General features: G+C 41.1%; 1 protein-coding gene across 2 annotated transcripts in view; it reads left to right on the plus strand.

Moving 5' to 3' along the window:
• The window catches only part of Lvrn (laeverin), a 56,756-nt gene extending 43,705 nt beyond the window's left edge, over nucleotides 1–13,051 (plus strand). For both annotated transcript variants that reach the window (XM_021150951.3, XM_085833459.1), the window contains exons 17-20: nucleotides 702–878; nucleotides 1,045–1,182; nucleotides 6,717–6,792; nucleotides 11,207–13,051. In XM_021150951.3, the coding sequence (XP_021006610.1) occupies nucleotides 702–878; nucleotides 1,045–1,182; nucleotides 6,717–6,792; nucleotides 11,207–11,347 (532 nt within the window). In that variant the 3' untranslated portion in view covers nucleotides 11,348–13,051. The remainder of the gene's footprint in view (nucleotides 1–701; nucleotides 879–1,044; nucleotides 1,183–6,716; nucleotides 6,793–11,206) is intronic.
• Nucleotides 13,052–13,952: the final 901 nt, after the last annotated feature.

Below are 13,952 nucleotides of genomic sequence, written 5' to 3' on the forward strand. Positions count from 1 at the left end.
AGGGACCATTTCTGCTCTCCCTCCGTTGAGCTCCTCCATTCCTTTTCAGACCCCCGTTCCAGGAAAACTATTATCTAAGTCAGTTGTGGGCGTGACAGGAGATTAGAACTCACTGAGATCACAGCCTTTGGCTGCTGCTCTGTTTTCTCACGAAGCGCTTCCAGATTGCATGGTCTATGCTTGTTTCAAATCTCGGTAGACTGCTCTCTAGGATTGCTTGTTAATGTTATAATCTATGAATATGTAGGTATGTTTGTCTCTCGCCTTTTCGATATGGACTATGTTTCTCCAGCAAGAATGTTCAAGCGGGGGTGGGGGGAACCTCCCACCCCCCATCTGAGTTTTCAGTCTCATTAACTGCTGAGACTTTGGTGTTTGGGACCTCATTGCCTTTCATTTACCACCTCAGACGGACTCTAAGGAAATGTGATAGAGACCCGACACCAAACTACCTTACTGACGTATGTACGCTATGATGTTTATAAATTCCTTTCGTGAAAACTCAGCCACTCGGCTAAATGGACGAGTCTTATCATAAAGCTAATGACAGCTCCCTCGCTTGCTTCTTTACACCCCCACCTTTGGTCTTTATAGCTCTTTATAGGTGATGTTACTAGATTTATGCTTCCGAGTATGACTTCTTGGCTAACTATGTTTCTGAGCTACCATAGGGGAACCCCTTCTCCTCTTATGCCTTTCAGAATCCCTCCTCAGATTGAAAACGCGGTCCTCTGCAGTGCCATTGCTCTGGGGAGTGATAAGGACTGGAACTTTTTGTTTAATCTTTACATCAATACGACCGAGGAAGAGGACGAGAGCCGCCGCCGCCGTCTTGTTCACGCAATGAGCTGCAGTAAAGACCCGTGGATACTTAACAGGTGAGATGATCAACTTACCTTGCGCATTTTTGCTGGAGAAACACAATCCGTATCAAAAAGAAGAGAGAGAGAAAGAAACACACGTTATTTGTACGAATACTTAGAACCATTTTAAAATTTAACTTTTCATAAAGCTTATTCACATCTTACAACTGGACTCTTGTAGATTTATGGAGTATGCCATCACTGCGGTTCCCTCCAATTTTAGTGAAACAAATATAATAGTTGTTGTAGCAACATCTGAGGTTGGCCGGTACATTGCAAAGGACTTTCTAATGGACAACTGGGTAGCTGTGACTGAAAGGTAAGAAGGAACCCAGGCCCTCACTTTCATTTAACTCACTAATTGCTTTTATTTCCTATTTTGACCAGAGAATATAATTTGGATAGTTTTATGGTTTGATAATTACACATACGTGTATGATATGCCTTGATCTAGCCCCTCTGCCACTCCCTCCCTCGCTATTCTTCTCTCACACACACCCTGACGAGTCCCTCTCAATGTCATGGGTTCTTTTTCTTTTTGAACTCACTGAGCCCACGTCATGCTGCTGATATGGTGCATGCATGTAGACCTTTCTATAGAGGGGAGGCAGTGCTCCTTCCAGACACCATAGCCTCTCAAGTAAAGAGCTCGGTGCTGGGCATAGGTTTTCTCTTTCCAAAGTGTTGGTCAGTGGGCTCCAGTAGACACCCCAAACATTATAGCCTATTGCCACTGTTCCTAGTACCCCAGGACACTGATTATGGAAACGTTCACCTTCAGCCTGACTATGTCAGAAAAGTTCTTTCACGCACTGAAAATGTGATGACCTTTTCCCCATATTGTCTCACCACCAAGTAGAAAGCATTGAAGACCACTTATCCTTAATTTTGGCTTCCTGTATGAAAATGGACTGCATGTACGTTTATTTATCTCAGTTTCCCCACTATATCCATCAAGGAGTCTTGTTTGTTTTTGTTTTTGTTTTTTGAGACAGGGTTTCTCTGTATAGCCCTGGCTGTCCTGGAACTCACTCTGTAGACCAGGCTGGTCTCAAACTCAGAAATCCGCCTGCCTCTGCCTCCCGAGTGCTGGGATTAAAGGCATGCGCCACCATGCCCGACAAGAAATCTTAAGGAACATTAAATTGAGTAAGTCATACTTTTGGTATGATGATAACCCCACCCATTCATGTAGTTCATGATGCCTAGCACCATGGCTTCAAGAAATACTTGTTTTAAAAACAAAACAAAACAAAAAAATTCAACCATTTGATTTTACCAATGAAAACTCAGGAGCCAGATGCTAGGGTGAAAACCAGAGCTCAGAGAGGCAGAGAACGCACCCAGCTGACTTTCTTACTCCACTGACTTCCCAGAAGGGAACGCTCCTCTCCTTCTCCTCCTCCACTCTGTCTTAAATACGCTTCAGCTCGAAGACTCCCCTTTCTGTTTCCTTACGTTCATTCCGCATCAGGTGGTTACTTGGCCGAGGGCTGACTTTATTTAGCTCTTGGATGGAAGGTGTGCACTAGGGCTGAGCCACACCACATCTACTTGTTTCCAATGAACAGAAGGCACTTCGGTTAAAGGTACATGCTAAGGCTGAGCCACACCACAGCAAGCTTTTTCCAGCTCACATCTTGGGGTTCCCAATGTGATCAAATGCTCTGCAACAAACAATATTACATCATTAGCCTGAATATAACACATGTTACTAATGGTGGTCATATTGCTTTTATTTATCTGGATTCTGTATTGTTGAATTTTTATATTTTTTACCCTTTAGGGTTAGATCTTCCTTCCTAGGTCTTCTAGTCAGCAAAAATATATATTTAGCATGCAAAAGTCAGAGAGCATGTCTTTGATGGTTGCTCCTTCTAGAACATTATATAACCATATATTTTTAAAAGATAAGAATTAATATTAATAATGCATCTGCCTAGACACTATACATTTAGCAGATAAAACATGGATAAGGTTGAAGCACCTGAAGTTTTTTTTTTTAATTATCATTTTTTTTAAATGTATGTGAGATGGTTGTGAGCCTTCATATGGTTGTTAGGAATTGAATTTTTAGGACCTCTGCTCGCTCTGGTTGGTCCTGCTTGCTCCGGCCCAAAGATTTATTTATTATTATACAAAAGTACACTGTAGCTGACTTCAGACACACCAGAAGAGGGAGTCAGATCTCTACGGGTGGTTGTGAGCTACCATGTGGTTGTTGGGATTTGAACTCAGGACCTTCAGAAGAGCAGTCAGTGATCTTACCTGCTGAGCCATCTTGCCAGCTTGAAGCACCTGAAGTTTTGCAAAGAAGTTTCTTCCTTCAGAATAAATTCATATTCTTCTACAATTTTTTTATCTGATTTTGAAACAGGGTCTTATATAGCCCAAGCCCTTGAATATACCATGTAGCTGAGGAAAACCTGAAGTTCTTCAACCTCACATTTAACTTCTAAAGTACTAGGATTACAGCCATGTGCCTACCATGCCAAGATGGCCAGAATATAAATGCTAATGACCATAGATGTACATGAATATCTCGTAGAACAAAGTAATTGATGTTTTGTAAACACTTATTGAGCACCTTTAGAACATGAAAACGGTATGAGGTTTGTTTGCACTAGAAAATTTAAAACTATATAGATGAAAGCTCATTTATACTGCTTCATTTCTTTAGCTCATCATAGAAACATACATATTATATTCACATTATGAAAACATTGTTTTTATCTTTTGTTTAAGGTTCTCTAACTCTTGGTTATATATAATTTGACATATAATATGTTATATAATATGATATATAATATTATATATAGTATCTATTCCTAATGAATTCCTAATATGAACACACATACATATATGTATGTACCACATATACATACATGCATACATATATATGTATTTATATACATATAAACGAATATATATCACCCCTAGTACAATCCACACAGACAAATGAGCTTGCCTCTGAAATTTGGCAGAGTGGCTAATAAGCATGAAACCTCCAAAGCACAGCTGCCCCTTGAAGACTGGTATAAGATAGAAAGTCTCTACCTTTTACTGGTTACTCAAATGACTCAAACAAAGTTTAGCATGGGCCCAGTTGATACTGTCTTTAAAATTATATACAGTGAAATTGAGTGTGTTATCTCAATGTTGTGATCCTAGCACTTAGTAGGTTGAAGCAGGAGGATTGCCATGACTTCACAGCAATCCTGAGCTACATAATGAATTTCAAGTCAGTGTGGGCTACAATGTAAGACCCTGACAAACAGACAAACAAGCAAAACCAAAACCACTTATCCTTGCTCAATCTGCTAGCCACTAGCTAACATGTAGATAGTTACATTTCCACTCATTGACGTTTTCAAAAATTAAAATTCAGTTTGTCAATTCTATTATCCTTATTTGAAGTGTCCCATGTGACTAGAGGCTGCCACATTTGGACAGCCCGGCTAAAGAATACCTTCATCAGGATACAGAAGTCAGCAGGCAACACTGATGGATCGAAACTAGATAGACCCTTCATTAATTTGCTGACTCATGCAAAGTGAAGGGAAAAATTCAAACTTCAAAACTGCATTAAACAACTCACTCTAAAATTATATACAGAAATCAATACACGGTGTCACCCGGGCAGTGGAGAGCACGCTTGTCTCTCTGTGATGCCTGACTCATGTGGGCACCTCGTTAGCCAGTGGAAGCCGCTAGACTGGATAGTAGAGCTTGAGGGCTTGCTTCTAGCTGAACAGATTTCTCACTTCAAAATTAAGGAACGGTTGGTTTGGTCATTGTGGCACATGTGTTGTAGAGATGCTAAATTGTAAGAAAAAAACAGATGCAAGGTAAAGGCATAGAGTGGTATTTTTCTAGTTCTTGTACATTTTTTTTCCTGCTTTGGCTCTGTCTCCTACCTCGAGGGCCTTAGTGATAAGAAAGATTGCTTTTAATGTAAGGGGCCGGCATGTGTCAGTTTTGCTCCTCATAAGAATCTTTCTTGCCTTTAGAGAACAGGAAAGTGTTGGCGACTTCCTAGTAAGACTTAAATCCTACTCTCTAAAGAGTTGATTGTCTTACAATTTGATTTAGCTAACCCATATAAGCACATTAAATAAAACATATAAAGAATTCCTTTAAAAAGCAAAAATAAAAACAAAAACTTCTAAGTGAGTCTCATTATCTCCATGAAGTTTGTAGGATTGTAAGTGCACTAACTGTTCATGCCTGGGCTCATTACTTTTATATTTTATTCTAGAGAACACCAAATTCATAGAAGATGCTATATTTATGGTAAATTGTATTAGTTTACTTCTTTGGCATATTCTACTACAAAGAGTATTTTATACTCAACTAAATGTGTTTTACAAATTGAATACATTTATTTTTATTGTTTAATTTATATTGGAAGTCTTATTCAATTTTGCTAATGGTTTTGTCTGAATAAACAGTGCAATTATGAATTGTTGAAAGCTGAAGTTCAAATTCAGGATGAAAACATGTTCGCTTAAATGACATAGGAATGCACATTTAGATCTTTAGATATCAGAATATCTATGGCTTATTGAAAGTATAATCAGCATTGAGCATGATTATGTCGCAAATCTTCAAGACAAATTAGATTCAAAGGTACGGCTCCAAAAATGTTTATAATTCATCACCTCATTCGTTATTTTAGCAATATAAAGTTTCTAAGAAAGAAACATAGAGCTTTCAGCTACCTAGCATTTTAGAGGCACAGCCTCTTGTATATATATATATATATATAGACCAGTTGTCCCAGGAGAAAGAGAGATATGAGAGACAATGTTTTCTGTCATCTCAAACTGCAAGTGAAACAACCCTGGCCTGATTTCTGTCTACTAATTGACACTTAGGGTTTGGTTTCATCCTCTGTGAAATGGCAGCTATTGTGTTTGATATGGCCTAAAGTTTTCCCTTGTAATCTAAAAATGCAGTTGGTTTGAATTCAGAAAGGTTAAACTCAAGAGTCAGCCATCATATATCACGAGGGAAAGAAATCAAAGCCCTTCCTTTGGATGGCAATTTTAGCAAGAAGTAAACCCACATTTGATTTCTCCACTTCTCTCTCCTGTCTTTATCCTCCTCTGGAGGAGTTTTGAAGTATGTGTATTAGCTACCAAAGCAATTTCTGTTCAAGTCACTATAATAATCCTATTTCAATTTTTCTTTCTTTTTTTTAATGCATCCAAAAGTCCTTCCCCCTTCCCCCTACTACAGCAGTACTTTGCACCGGTATGTATCTGTTCTTTCTTTGAAACACTTTACAATTTTTGTTTCCTAAATGGAGCTAACGCAATCATGGTACCAAGACATCTTGAGACTGCCAGAATATAGAGATGCCCATGCCAGAAAACACACAAACATAACTTTAAGGACACCGCAAAGCATTTTAGTCAGTGGATTTTGAAATCTATTCCATATTGACTATTATTTCTTGAGGAACCGCATTTATTTATTTATATACATCCTTATAAAGTTTTTTTTTTTTTTGCTTTGTGACATGGTATATAAATTCTAACTGCCCATAGAATAGATGCCTATAATTGTTGCTATAAAGAAATACTTAGATTTAGATTAAATATTTAGATTAAACTGCAAACTTTATTGCACAAAACTGTATATATATATATACACTTCTTTAGTGTTAGTAGTTCTCTGCATAACAGATATCCTACTTAAAGGCAAAGCTACACAAGTTCATATGTGGTTTCCCTTAGATTTGTGAGGAAGACATCAGCGAGGCTACATATGTAGCTATGTATCTACTGCAGAAGCATGCAGCTTCTTCCGCCAGCCTTTTTCACTGAGCAGCACCTTGTTGCTTTGCAGGTATGGAACAGATTGGCTGGATGCTCTAGTGCCTGTCTTAGGGAGGACCGTCAGTACAGATCAGCAGATCACAGAGGTGAGCACTGATAGTGTTGTGAAGTAGACTATTTGGTAAGCACCCTTGATATAATTTGACGTGGTAAGATTAAAATTCATATGCTTATCTGAATCATCTCCCTATGCTTTGTTAGTGCTATTGGTATTATATCCGTTGAGTTTTTCTAAAGCAGCCAGGTTGCATATCAGATGTCCTGTGTATCAGATATTTACATTGCAAGGCAGTGCAGTAGCAAAATTACAGTTAAGAAGTAGCAACAAAAGTTTCATCATAACATGAGGAACTGAATTAAAGGGGCGCAGCATTGAGAAGGTTGAGAATTTTTTTCACTCCAGACATAATCTTCTTTACCTCCATTGTAGAGAAGCATCCAGTTTCCCGTTAGCAGTCTGGATCAATCACCCCTCCTAACACTGTTATTCCTTTCTTAGCTTGTTGGCTTAAGGGCGTCAAAAGCCAACAAGGGCCAAGAGGAGTCTGAGGTTCTAGATCATTGGAATATTTGTTGTCTCCCCAGACAGGAGTGATCCTCCATCTGGAACCAAAACTTCTAGGCTAGCAGAACTTAAGGAACGAAAAAGATCCCTAGTGGGTCAGTAAAGGTGATAGCTAACGTAACCAGTCACTTCTCCACCCCTTGGTTTCTGAATCTATGGATAGTGTCTAAGGGAGAAATCATACCATATATTGGATGTGGCTTCAAATCACTGCTGCTGTGTGGAGCATCTTGCTCTAGCCTTCCTGACTACTGTCACTTAATTGCTGCTGTAACTGTGTCTCCAAAAGGTCATTTCATCATTCTATTAGACCAGCTGCTTCAGGATGATGGGGAACATGGTAAGACTAATGGATTCTGTGAATGCAGGCCCATCGTCACACATTTCTGGCTGTGAAATGAGTTCTACAGTCAGAAGCCACGTCATGTGGAATACCTCAATGGTAGATAAAGCATTCTGTAAAATCCATGGCTGGCAGTTTTGGCAGAAGCAGTGTGTGCAGGAAAGGCAAATCCACAGCCAGAATAGATATCTAGTTCAATAATGACAGAGCCCTTTAGTAGTTTGTACACCATCTCATGGACAAAGCTTCCTATGTCCTCTCTGGAAGCCTGCTCAGCCTTAAGTCTGATTATAGATATAGAGGCAACGTTTAGAGGGCCCTGGCACCTTCTTCAGGGAAGATTACCCTGGTTGAGCAGACAATGAAGGATGGATTTTCTCAGGCAAAAGGGAAAAGGTCAATATTGCAGGGGTGAGAGTAGAGGGGCATCCTCTGCTAAGGATAGGGAGATCACTTTCTCAGATGAGATAAGCCCTTCAGAATCTGAAGTTCAATATCCTTAGCCTCAGTAGGGTCCCCTTACACATCCCACCCCATGTTACACGATCCTATCCCTTACCAATCAATGCCTTTACTTAAACTGCTGATACCCTCCAAGGTTGGGTATCAATTCCAAGGTTGGGTCTCAATTTTGTTGTTGTTCAAGCATTCTTATACTGAGAGCTTTGGTTTGCTTTTCTGCAACTTGAGCTCTCTGGCTACTGGAGAGACGATTCTTTTCCAGGGCATACTTGGGAAATTTTTAGACTTTTTCTGTGCATCTGGAGCCAGTCAATTGTATACCTGAGTTCTTTTCTTGCTACTGTATCTGTAGATGCTATAAAGTGATTAATTTTACCACAGAGTCCATTATTTCCTTTGTCACTGTATCCTGAGATACAAGAAGTTGGTTCATTTTTATCATACAATCCATTTTTTCCCTTTGTCAGTTTATCCAGAGATGCTAGAAGCAACCAGCCAGTATTATTATTTTCCTAAAAACAGTTAAAAGTTATATGTATAGTCACTAAAAAATTTTTTACCCTGCAGCAAGCCCCTCAAATGTTTCAAACAATGGGCTTTCAGTGTTCTCCATATTACCAAGGGAGTCTTCAATAAGTGTGGGTGTTGGTGAATTCTAAAGTCTGTTCCAGACACTAAAATCTTCATCTAGAGCCACTCCCTTAATCACTTCTGTCTTAGTTACTTTTCTGTTGCTCTAATAAGACATCATGACCAAAGCTACTTACAGAAGAGTTTGCTGGGGCCTTGCTTACAACTTTAGGGAGTTAGAGACCCGGATCATTATGGCAGGGAGCATGGTAGCAGGCAGGAAGACATGGCAGTAGCTGAGATCTCAAAGCCCACTTCCAGCAAGGCCACACCTCCTAATCCTTTCCGAACAGTTTCATCAACTGGAGACCAGGCATTCAAACTTATGAGCCTATAAAGACCATTTTCATCTCCACTCCCTGTTTCCCATAGGCTTGTGATTACATCATCACATAAAATGCATCTAGTCCAACTTCAGAAGTCCCTATTGTCTTTCAGTCTTAACACTGTTTAAAAGTCCAACATACAAAGTCTCTTCTGGGATTCAAGGCATTCTCTTAGTGGTAATGTCTTGTAAAATCAAAAAGCAAACTACATGATTTCCAACATATAATGGCAAAGAATATGCAGGACCATTACAAAAGAGAGGAGTTGGGACATAGTGAGGAAAGAGTGGGCCAAAGAAAAACAGTCACCCAGCAGGGCAAACTCCAAATCATAGAGCTCTATGTTCAGCATCAAATGGGTTAGGTGGCTGTGTCCTTTCACCTTTGCTGCCTGTAATACACTTCTCTCTCTTGGGCTGGCTCCACACCATGTCTGAAGGTCTCCTTGGCTCTAAGACCTCTAATCTCTTGGGATCTCCAACACAATCCAGGCTTCATTTCCATGGCTTCACACAATGGCCTCTCCTTGTCTGTAGCTGTAGTTGATTAAGCTGCTCTGATCTCCCTGGAGGCAACACCTCGAGTTCCTCGCTACCTGCCCCAATGCTCTGTATTCTCAAATGAAAGACACACACACACACACACACACACACACACACACACACAGCCGTATATTTAATATGTCTTAACCAGCTCAATGATGTCTGGGCTACTCCCAAACTTCCATGTTGCTAGCACCTCCCCTTCGATACTCCTGAATTATTACTTACTAAAATCTATATTTCATCTTTACTACCTTAGAACCAATAGGGGGCAAAGGGACCTGAGACTGCTCTTCCCTGGCTCTTTCATGATTGTGTGCTTTCTCTCCCGCAGCTCTCAAGCCTGATTCTCCTGCTTGTCCAGCATGACGGTACTAAACTTTCTTCTTCCCTTAACTCCATTGCCCAGGAAATCTAAAAGACTGTCTGTCTCCCTGTCTCCCTGTCTACCTCCCTGTCTACCTCCCTGTCTGCCTCCCTGTCTCCCTCTCTGTCTCCCTGTCTGTCTCCCTGTTTCCCTGTTTCCCTGTCTCCCTGTCTGTCTCCCTGTCTCCCTGTCTCCCTGTCTCCCTGTCTCCCTGTCTTCCTGTCTCCCTGTCTCGTCTCCCTGTCTCCCTGTCTCCCTGTCTCCCTGCCCAGCCATTAGCTGCTGGCAACTTTTCTTACCCATTAGAACCAACTGGAGGCGGGGACCCACAGTGTCTTTCTTACATGCAGGATTCTCATGTAATTTTGGGGAACCCAATTAACATAATACAAACAATAAACTCAATCCACGACAAGTGTCTCTTGACTTCTCAGAGCCTTCATGCCAGGGCTGCCCTGTCACACGTTGCCTGACCGCCCTGGCCCTCCTTACCATGGAGGAAGATTCCATAACTCCTTCCTGAATGTGTGACTCTAAACCCAGATCCACGTGGACAACACTGCCAAACTTGGCATCCTGTTTGGGATGGAGCGTAGCCCCTGGAATCACATCTACAGCATGCCACCATGCCCCACTTCTAAGGCGGGAATTTACCTCAGATCCTCATGGTTGCATAGGCAAGCACTTTGCCAAATGAGCTAATTTTCTAGCCCAACAGTACTGATTTTTGCATATTAATTTTCTATCCTGAAACTTCACTGAATTGTTTATTTGTTCTGATAAATAAAAGATCATGACATCTATAGACAGTGCCCATTTGACTCAAACATTCAGAAATGAAGCATAACATCTATACAGATATAAGTAGCATCAGTATTGCACTCTGGAAGCTTCCAAGTCCCTTTGAAATTCAGAAGGGTCTCACTAAGTCTCGGTTCACAAATCTTTTGCAATATCCTCTACGTAGTTTGTAACTATTTGTTGAGCGCTATCATGTACTTTGGAAACAGGGAAGTTAGTAGGCCAAGTTCTTACTATATGGACACTCCTTCCGGCTGACATGTCACCTTTCTGGGGAGGTATGGTCATAATCACACTGCCTCACTCACAGCCTCCCCAGGGACACATGCTGGAGGTCTGCACAGCTGTTCCTAGGAACCATCAATGCTCTTTGCAAAATGGTTTGGCTATTTCCCGGGAACTCTGTTTTGATTTGTGCCAGTGAGACGTCTGGTGGCACTGATCAGTTGTCTCTGTCCTCCTAGTTGCAGCACTTCTTCAATACTGTGTTGGAGGAGCGCCAGAGGGTTGTGGTTCAAGCCAAATTACAGGCAATGAAGACGAAGAATCTGCAAAACAAGAAGAGAATTGCCAGGGTGGTTGAGTGGCTTCGGAAAAACACATAATCTGTGGCTTCTTGCAGGATGCTTCTTGCATCTCATAATCTTGTTTACTCACCGTTCTGGCTTCCATATTTAGTGACTGGAAAAGCCACACACGGCTTCTTTTATTTCGGTCCCATCTCCTACTCAGAGTCATGTCCTTCCTGATTTCACGTCTTTGCTGAGGATCTTGTCAACATTGCCATGTATCTGGGCAAACTTTTGCTACCCGTCAAGCAAGAAAGCCACTGAAATGATTTTAACTGCTTTCTTAAAAACAATATCAACAAACAAATCCAGATTGACCTAAGTGAGCATCACTTATTCAGATGAAGTGGAGGCCAGTGAGCGTGAGATCAGTCGCATCCATGGGGAGCACACTCCATCTGGAGGGAAATCCAGACCTGAAATACTCTGTGCTTTATTAATAGTTTAAAATGAAAGACCTGTGGGAACCTAAGGCAGTGTAAAGACACAGAAGCCAGAAATAAAGGAGATTGATTAGGACGAAGCTCAACCAAAGAAAGCCAAGTTAAGTCAAGTCTGAAAAAGGAGTCGACACTTTCAAATGCCACAAAGCAAAACAGATAGACCGACAGACAGGCTGCCTCCCCCTCCCCCATTTCTCTCTCCTGCAGTGCCTGCACCATTGACTCCTACCTGGCTGTTACTGTCAAATGTTGTCACAAAAGGACAAATGATTGTCGAATCTGCAAAATGCCCTCAGGATCTCTTTGAGGGGATGAAAGCTCTGCCCCGGGGACTCTGTGTGGAGACTCTGTGTACTTGCCTGTAGGGGACACTCTTTCAGAGTGCCTGAGGTCAAGGGCAGTAACCTTTGCAGACTCATCTTCTGGGCTAAGGAGAAATCCTATAGGAAGAGAACCAAATGTCAGACCACAGCACAGTTCTTGTCATTTTGTACACAGGAGAGTAAATTCACTTGGCCATGCTGAACCTACTTGCAATGGGGGCCCATGGACTTTACAGAGTCACCGAGACACTGAGACACATGGAGTGAGCTTAGAGCACAGAGCACATCCCTCCTGCTACAGACACTGTGTAGCTGCTCATCTAGTGCTCCTTCCTTTACATTTTGTTGGTGGGTGGTTTTTCCAGAATGAGGGTAAAAATTGTGTATCTCCTATCTACCTCACAGTAGCATTGTAAAGATCGATAAATACACTGTCTATGAAAAGTCTTTAAAACTCCCAGACAAGACTAGAAGCTTAGAGAAGTTTGTTTTGGGCGACTCTGTTAACGAGAGGAATCACGTAACAAGGGAAAGACTGTATTCCAGGGACAGAAAGAGCAGTCAAAGAGAAAACAGGACCAGTGAACAGCACAGAGGAAGACACAAGGGATGGAAAGAAAAATAGGTCGTTGTCTGTTTCCTCATCCGTGCACATCACACAATTATGCAAAAGTAACACTAAATGAATACAAAATAAACAGTTAAGTCATCACACATTCAAATGTCGATTTGGAATTTGTAACATTTCACATTACTTAAGGCCTCTAAGTTTTCTGGAGAAGGTTTTGTATAAATACTGGTGAAAGTAACATTAAGTCACTGTGTTAGTGAGCCAACTCCTTCTACTCCATAGTAAAGCTTAAATGGCATGCTGCTATCTCCTATAACTGACAAGGCACCCTTTACAAACCCAGAAGATGTAACTGTACAATGCCTTGCATATAGCTGTACATTCCTGTGACTAAGGTGACTTAATGGACGCAAATAAAAACTTCTGTGCTGGCAACTTCCACTGGCTGGCCGTCCCTTTACCACCTTCCTTCTCAGAGAAAATGTAAGTAGATGAATAAAAGTTATTTTGACTTGATTTCTTTTTAAAAGTTTTGTTTTTAAGTGTGTGTGTGTGTATTGTATAACCTTCCTGTCTTGGGCTGAACTACACTGAAATCTTGATTTCTATGGAAAGGAATAGCAGGAGATGAAGATTTCCTCTCGTTCTTTTCCTCCCCTCTCACACACTTAAAGCCGGATGTGTGTGAGATGCAGCTATCACATCTGCTTCCAGCCTGAAGAAAGTGGACATTTTGAAGATATGAAGGTTCTAGGCCTGAGAGCTCAGAAGTACATGTCTGAGGACTGAAGTGGTGGCTTTAACGGGACGGTGGGATTCCTACCCGTGGTGCAGTGATCACAGTATCATTTAGAAATGGACCCTTAATTTTAACCTATCTCATTAGAAATAATCATAGGTGTTAACCCCACTGATTCTCAGGAGCAGGAATAACTCAATATTGATAAATCTCAAGCTTCACTCGGGAGATTATTTTAGGAATGCTCTGTAGCAGAGAACAGATGACTCTAGTTCTCCAAAACGTTGATAGGCTCCTTCATCCCCACCAGCCAAACCCCAAGGCATAGAGAAAATATATTTATTTTAGGCAGGAATCAAGAGAAAGAAATCATGGCCTAACTAATTACAAGGGGCATAATGAAGCTGGCAAGTGATGTAATCGACAGAAAACACTACAGCTTCAGCAAGCGCTTCCTGCAGGATACACTGAGCATGCGCTGTACAGGATTCTCACCACTTGAACACATATCTCTGCTCGTCAGTGTCTATTCCTGTGGATTAAAAACAAAGCCGGGCATGGTGGC

This window comes from Mus caroli, unplaced genomic scaffold (assembly GCF_978045245.1).
Source record: "Mus caroli unplaced genomic scaffold, Mus_caroli_1 scaffold_19, whole genome shotgun sequence".
NCBI lineage: Eukaryota > Metazoa > Chordata > Mammalia > Rodentia > Muridae > Mus > Mus caroli.